Here is an 8114-nt window from a genome sequence, read left to right as displayed (position 1 = left end):
ATGATTCTCCACTGCCAATGGCCACATGGCCCTCCACCTCCAGCCCCTCATCCTGGCCGATTCCCAGAAGCACGTTTTTACCCAGGCAATTTGCTGCACAGGAAAAATAGCTGCAGTTCCTGGCAGCCAATTAGGCAGCGGGCAGCTGTGGGAGACAACGATGCGAGGTGCTGAGGACACTGTGGGTGGCTGGGGAGGGCGGCGGGTGGCTGGGTGGCAGCAATTGCAGAGGGTGGTGGGCAATTGGAGAGGCTGAGGAAAGCCTCTCTGTTTCTCTCCCTCCTCCCTCCCTATTATTAGTTTCCAAATTAAGATACTTTAGAAAAATGAAAAACAAAATGGATTCGAAGAATTGCTTTTATCCAAGAGAGTTTCAAATTGTTTAACTTCTAAAATATATATTTGTAATTTCATCAAGTGTCAAGACTAGTCAGTTTACAGGAAACTAATATAAATATAAAAAAATCCATTAATTAGTATTACATAAAAATCGCTCACTGGTGTTCCAAATAGCAATCTTATTTATGGGAAGTGGTTAGTAAAATGTTTTAATCAATTATAAATAGAACTGTCTCTTCCAGAGAATAATCTGAATTGAGAGATGACTTCTTTAGATCCGTGTACAGCATCCACTTTAAGAGACTCTCCTACACAATACATCCAAAAGTCGAATGTTTATTTCTCCACTTCAAGTAAGAGCCTTGTCATAGGACTTTTGCTTGGTCAGTTTGTTTGTTTGCTTGTTTACTTATTTATTAAATTTATATGCCACCCATCTCCTCTACAAGATGATTCTGCTCTTGCCTTATTTCTCCTTTATATATATCCCCAAAGAATCACAAAACAATTTCTTTCAACTCATTAAATCTTCTAATTCCATTGTTTAATTTTCTGGTAAAAAAAGTTTTGGATAAGAATTCCATATCCAGTCATAAATGACAAAGCAGTTCCTTGTTGTATACCTTCTAAAAGAGGTTATTGTTTTATTTTTTCTTAGGAGTATGTCAAGTGCACCCTTTCTTCTTTCACACACAAGTGTGTGCACAAATTTAATTCTAGAGAAATGTGTATGGGAAACAAGCCCATGTTAAAAATATATCATACCATACTTTTCTCCATGAAGGGCCATTGACTAATGGGAGCATTCAACTGGGCAAAATTTAGGCAGTGTTTGCAGTAGTATGGGATTGCTTGACTTTTTGTCTCTGTTTGCTCTCCAAACCCTTGTTCTAACTCTCTTAGGTCACATCCAAATGATTAATGTTTCCATACCTCAACTTTTTTAATTCCAGTATAAAACACATTCAGGTTTGATGGATTTTAATGGATTTTAAGTCCATTAACCAACTAAAATCAACAGGAATTATAATTGATGTTTGTATCTGCAAGCTCCCTATCCACGTACACTTCCTTCATAGATTTTGCAGTTTGCTCCTCATTCACTATCTTTAAATGAACAAATTCCGCAGTGTACTTTGTAAAGGTCACTCACTGGTGCATTCAACCCACATGCCTATTGTCACTCATGCATTTCTGATCTTATCCCACCGCAAAATTGTTAACAGAGGTACTTCAGGATAGCATTCCTGCTGCACTGAGATTAATTTCCATGTATTAAAGTGAACAGAAACACTCTTCCATACAAATCTTTCTGCTTATTTTAATAAATGTATGATCCTCTAAACAGACTACATGCTACACAATAACCTCCTATTCAGCTAAACTACCCATATCTTTTTTTTCATCCTTAGTAAATATTCTACCCAGGTACATCCATCTACTTGTTCTAATCACCAAAAAATTATGACTAATTTATAGATGTCTCCTACCTCTGAGGTCATAGGTTACTTTTCTGATTTCAAAACCCCTGACAAGAGCCCCCGGAACTCCTGAATTTCTGAGACAAGGCTTTGGAGTCTTTGGGAGCAAAATGGGCCTGCAAGTGGCTGTGGGAAATTGCGGCTGAAGATGTATCTAGTCCCTGCTAAAATTAAAAAACTGAAACCTCCTTATACTGGCTCCTTCCAATACAGAATAGCTTGGCCTTCAGTTCTCACTAGAACCCAATGCTTCAAATCCCATTGAATGAGATCACACAAAAGATTCTTCCTGGTTGAAATTATTACAAACTGGGAGATTTTGCAGGCTGAATCTTACTTAGCATTAACCAGGTTCTCCAAGAGCTTTTGCTTCCATCTGCTGCTGGGGGTTTTGTGCATATGTTTACTTGAACAGAGTTTCCAGCAGTCTTCTCAACTTTCTGCATGTGCAGGTATCACAGCTGGACCATGTTTAATTGTACATACTGCAACTGAGTAGACGAGATTAGTAGACTAGATTCAACAGACTAGCATGTCCAGACTATGAGAAGAGATGTGATAAGGACATTGGAAGAGCATAAATCACAGTAATTTGGTCTGTGTCATTAATCTGATGTTGTTGTCTATGCTCTGGTATTTGGCAGGTAAACAAATGGGAGCTAAATGGGAGCAAATTCCAAATTCAGACATCAGTTTTTATGCTACAGACGAAAAGCTGAGGTTTAACATCATTGCAGGGTAACCGTAGAATTTGTGTGGCCTTGGAAGCCAACCAAGAGTTTTCATATAAGAGTTTCAAGATAGTTTCCTAATATTGTATGAAGAGATGCGTCTCTTTAAATGACACCAAGCTTTGAATGAATGACATAGTTCAATGGTGGCGAACCTATGGCACGCGTGTCAAAGGGGGCACTCAGAGCCCTCTTTGTGGGCATGCTCGCCTCACTCTTTGGCTAAGTTTTCTCAGGAAAAAGCTATTTCCCAAGTCCGTTTCTGGCAAAAATGGAGCCAAAGCGCGCCTCGCTCTTATTGAGAGCAATCCTGCGAAAACAAGGATAACAAAGGACAGCACAGTGTGTGGAATTCTCTGCCAAATAATTTTAAGTCAATGAAAGCACTTGGGATTGCTTCCTTTACTTTGTTTGGATCATCTTATGCTTGTGAGCAGCTGTTTTCAGCTTTGAATTATATCAAATCTGACACCAGAAACAGACTAATAGATGACCTGAGTGCTGCATGTGTTGCTCTCAAACTTACAAAGTATGAGCCAAGGCTAGACAAATTATCAGCATGCATACAACAAGAAAAATCACATTAATTGTTCAAAAGCATGCCAAATGCCAAACTTTTACCTTTCAATAAAAAGTTGTTTGTATCATTGAAAGCTTTGTTATTGTGTTTTTCTTTTAAGACAAAAGATGTTAATGTATGAGTTGTTTTTTCTAAACTAAAACTTCAGTATTCAGGCTAAATTGCTGTGTTGTCACTTTGCAATAAATAAGTGGGTTTTGGGTTGTAGTTTGGGCACTCGGTCTCTAAAAGGTTTGCCATCACCGACATAGTTGGTTGCATACATCTGCTCTGCAGTAAGAATGATTCGTAGGCAGTTCAATTATTTCAGAATAATGAAGGATGAAAAGGAAATAAAACATGAAACAGGGAAGGGCATAATGCACAATACTCATTTTATGGAAGCTATTTTTGAAGATTTTAAAAAGCAAGGTCTTTCCCTCTTTTCCATCCAGAAGCCATTTAGAACTCATAGTTTGTGTGCAAAGAAATTCATTCTTCTCAATGTGTGGAGTGCAGGCATAGAATCAAACTGGGTTTATAGGAAGAATAATATCATTTTCATTACAGGAGGAGGAAGAGAAATACAGGATCATCAATTTCACAGGGTGCAGCCTTTGCTCCATTTTGACACATTCGTTCCTTTGCAGTTGTTCTTCCAGGGCCACCTTAAAAAAGGAATAAGAATAAAAATAAACCTAATGCATGTCTTTCTAGACCACACGTATAGTTCTTTCTTTGAAAACTTCAGTCTAATAGGGGAGATTCAAAGTTAGCTAGTTGCAACTATCATTCATTCATCTTTCCTCTTCGTTGACTGATAATTTTCTTAGTTATTTAAATTAATCTCATTTCCCCCAGGTTTCAATAATTGTTATAGCTAAAATAGTTTTCACTTTTTATTTTTGACAATAAAGTCAGAAATAGATGCCACTGATGCCCAATAGATAATTTGGACTCCCACATAACCTTGATAGAGTCCATGCCAGTGGGGACTGAAGTATTGGGTGAGCACCAGAGGGGTCATAAAACCCTGCCCAAAACCTTAGAGTGTCTCAGAAGGGCACACAGCAGAGTAACTGTTAGATAACTCAACTGTTAACTACATAATGTCTTTATGATTTGCTTTTAAATGCTGATTGCTGGCTTAAGAGTTTTCCATCTAATGATCTGCTTCTGCAGCTGCGGTTCCTATTAATCCTATGACTTGGTGGCTTCATGAACGATCTCTCCCTGCTTCTCTCACTATTATGATGTTTACATATCCACTTCTCTGATCCTAGGGAGCTTATCCATGGGATCAGAATCCTGGTGTTTAAAAGGCCATCTGCCATATTCTTTTGCAACCTGTCCCTACTGGGTAATAAATCCCAGATTTTAAAGCACATAGGTGGATAATGTATGTGAAATCACTGGGAAGGAATAATCCAGCTATAATCATCAACAACAGCCTCCCCCTGCCAGGTCTTAGTGTTGTGTCTTAGTCTACCATTAAACCTGGGTTCAAAAGATAAACCCATATTTTAAAGCAACCAGAATGCAAGTATAGCAAAAGAAGTGCATCTTGTCATATTCAGAAAGTATATTTTACCACCCATGCTAAAAGTTGTACAATAGTCTAAAGAAAGGCAATTAATTTTCACAACTACAAGTTCTGTTGTTACCCCATGTTACAAGTGGAAGATGTTAATAAGAGATTGACTCACCAGGCACTCATCCTATTATGACCACGCACAATTTTCTTAGCACAAGCAATATCATCTGTGATGTCATCATCTAAGAAAGCTGCAGAAAGTGGCAAATTGGAATTTGTCCAATTCCAGATGTTTCCATGGTATTTCCAAAGACTTGCATAAAATTGTTTAAAGCAGATTCTTACCCAATGGACCCTTTAATCATAGGATTTCGTTAGTTAGGTACATTATGCAATACATTCATGTCCTTAATGGTATAACCTATTTTTTACACAGCTGGTGTAGACCATTAACTGCCTCTTCTCATGCTCTAACCATGCAGAGTAACAACTCCGAAAAGTGTAATGTACCAATAATCGGTTTTAGCTGTAGGGCTGGATATGCTGGATATGCTGACTTCCCAACAGTCTCATTGCACTCTTGGAAAGGAACGAGAGAAGAAATCTCTCACCTGTGTCCAAGAACCAGATTTCTCTGCAAAGGGCAGAAAATACAGGATCAGGTTCCTTAATTGGGTGGGATTCTGGAGCTTATATTGTTGCCTTTAACTTGTGCCTCAAGCAAGATATTGACTAATTACAGTGAAGACAAGATCAGGTGGCTCTTTTATCAAACAACCCTTTGCATTGCACATGGAGACCCAGGTTAGTCTAGTGCAGGGGTCTTCAAACTCGGCCCTTTTATGACTCATGGACTTCAACTCCCAGAATTCCTCAGCCAGTGTGCCAGTGGTAAGGCTCCCTGCTATACACCAGGAGACTGTGAGTTCCAGTCTCACCTTGGAAATGAGAGCTGGTTGGGTGATTTTGGGCCAGTTATATCCCCTCAGCTCAACTCACTTCAGAGATTTAAGTTCTTTTGAGCAAAATAGGAGGAGAAGGAGGAAGGAATATTAGGTAAGTACCCAACCTTGAGTTGTTTATAAAAATAATAAAAGTGTGGTATAAAAAAACTATGGTGGATGTTCTGGGAGCAGAAAGCAAGATATATCTGTGTGAAGGAATTTAGAGTAGTTGTGACAAGTTGGGTAGCAGGATACTAAACAGAAGAAAGCTAAGAGGCCTGAAAACACAGTGGCTAGATATAAACACCGTTGACCCGAACAGCAACTCAAAACAATTTTGAGAGACAGTGTTGGTGATTCAATGACAATCCTCATGGAGAGCAATCCCCTATAGAGAGCAACAAAGGAGAAAAAGAAGGACTAGAATATCCCTACAAAATTTTGATTTGACATATAAGGAACAGCTGCTGGAATTGGGTATGTCTGGTTTAACGAAGAGAAGGACGAGGGGAGACATGATAGCAGTGTTCCTATACCTCAGGGGCTGCCACAAAGAAGAGGGAGTCAAGCTATTCTCCAAGGCGCCTGAAGGCAGGACAAGAAGCAACGGGTGGAAACTAATCAAGGAGAAGCAACCTAGAACTAAGGAGAAACTTCCTGACAGTTAGAACAATTAACCAGTGGAACAACCTGCCTCCAGAAGTGGTGAATGCTCCAACACTGGAAGTTTTTAAGAAGAGATTGGACAGCCATTTGTCCGAAATGGTATAGGGTTTCCTGCCTGAGCAGGGGGTTGGACTAGATGACCTCCAAGGTACCTTCCAACTTTACTACTACTACTACTACTACTACTACTACTACTACTACTACTACTACTACTACTACTACTACTCTTCTTCTTCTTCTTCTTCTTCTTCTTCTTCTTCTTCTTCTTCTTCTTCTTCTTCTTCTTCTTCTTATTATTATTATTATTATTATTATTATTATTATTATTATTATTATTATTATTGACATAGTAAATCAGATCCTGAAACCAGCACTACAAGGGGTGTACAAGCACACTACCTCCTTGTGTTGTAGAGCATTATAAGAGAATTTTGAAAGTCTGTCAAAGCTTTGACAGACGTGTCTTACCACTGCAAGGCTTATAACAGCGATTATTTGTACGGCCCTGTTTACTTTTGCACCAATAGCGGCTGTTTATCTGGAATATCCCATAGTTGCTACCGCTATCCTTGTTTGGCCCATCCACAACGTGGGTGTTGTACTTGCTCGCATGAAAAGCAAGACAGATCCCTGGAAGAAAGCAAATGGAGAATGGGCTATAAAAGACCAGTGTTATAAATGAAACAGCTATCCTGATTTTTTTAAATAGAACATTTATAATACAATGATTAACCATCTTTTCATTCTTTCCACAACCAAGGAAGGTAACAAGACCTCCAAAACATTTTGGAAACCTTCAGGGAAATTTGGAATAAATCTGATTCTTGTCTCCAAGATATTCCTGGAATTCTTAAGGACACATAAAGCCATCTCTCCTTTCTCCTCTCTTCCTAATTCCAGCCTTCCAGGCAAGAGGTAAATTTTTATTGTGCATCTTCTGCCAAACTGCACATGTAGAAAATCTTCTGTGATGGCTACTTCAATTGTATATAGAATTTAAATGATTTGGTGGAATTTGAAATATCTAACTTTTGAGAGGATGCTGATCCTGGCAGGGATATCTCCTTATTCTTAAGAGAGTAAATAAAATATGGGCTAAGCCATAATTGTAAAAAGACAATACAGAGACCAAGGCGGTATAACCATATCTCAGTTCTGCAGTTGTCCCAATCAGGCAACAAACCAGAGATTGATCAGCGTCATAAGAAGGAGAGTATTATTGCAGGTGGTGTGTGAGGTCTTCCCAGTCATTTGGGTCGAGAAGAAAGCGTATCTCCTTGTTCTAAGAACATTAAAAAGGGCTGGTTGAAGTTATTCTTGAAAAGATCTGCTCCATTTGGCATCCCTCTTGGAAATCTGGATCTTGCTCAAATAGAGAGAAAGAGAGAGTAAACTTACAGTTACCCAAGCTGTAGCCAAAATATCCATCCATGCCATTTTGTTTCAGAACTGAAGCCAGTTCACATTTGGTGTATATTTTGGCTTCACTGCATGCAAAGAAGAGGAAGAGGAGGGTGAGCACTAAAGCCTTCATTGTTGTCGGCTCCTTGGAAGACAATGTCTGACTTCTCCAGGATGGCTACTGGGTTTTATAGTCAGAGCTTGAGAAACTGGCCCCTCTGGAGAGCTGCCAAACAAAGTAGTAGCAATTATTCCCTATCTGAAGTTAATTTAGAGTAAGAAACAGGGAGTGCTGAGAGAAAGATCAAAGAGAACTACCAGAGGACTGGAACAGAGCTGATGTAGTTTCCATCCTCAAAAAGGAGAAAGAAATAATTGCCATTTTCAATTTCATCGGAAGATTAAACTCAACTAATAGTGGTTGGGAAGGGCATTTTAGCCATTGGATAGATTCTGGAT

At 39.0% G+C, this 8114-nt stretch overlaps 1 protein-coding gene across 1 annotated transcript; it reads right to left on the bottom strand.

The window, feature by feature from the left end:
- Positions 1 to 3711: 3711 nt before the first annotated feature.
- Positions 3712 to 7788, bottom strand: LOC107293981 (lysozyme C, milk isozyme-like). Its single transcript, XM_015823212.1, has 4 exons — positions 7653 to 7788; positions 6723 to 6884; positions 4817 to 4895; positions 3712 to 3778 (listed from the first exon to the last, which is right to left on the bottom strand). The coding sequence occupies exons 1-4, from the start codon at positions 7786 to 7788 to the stop codon at positions 3712 to 3714; spliced, it is 444 nt and encodes a 147-aa protein (XP_015678698.1).
- Positions 7789 to 8114: the final 326 nt, after the last annotated feature.

The sequence above is a fragment of the Protobothrops mucrosquamatus genome, unplaced genomic scaffold (assembly GCF_001527695.2).
Source record: "Protobothrops mucrosquamatus isolate PMUCROS unplaced genomic scaffold, P.Mucros_1.0 scaffold_13, whole genome shotgun sequence".
NCBI classification, from domain to species: domain Eukaryota; kingdom Metazoa; phylum Chordata; class Lepidosauria; order Squamata; family Viperidae; genus Protobothrops; species Protobothrops mucrosquamatus.
The sequence above is the reverse complement of the archived record's forward strand: the minus strand, read 5'-3'. Positions and strand labels throughout refer to the sequence as shown.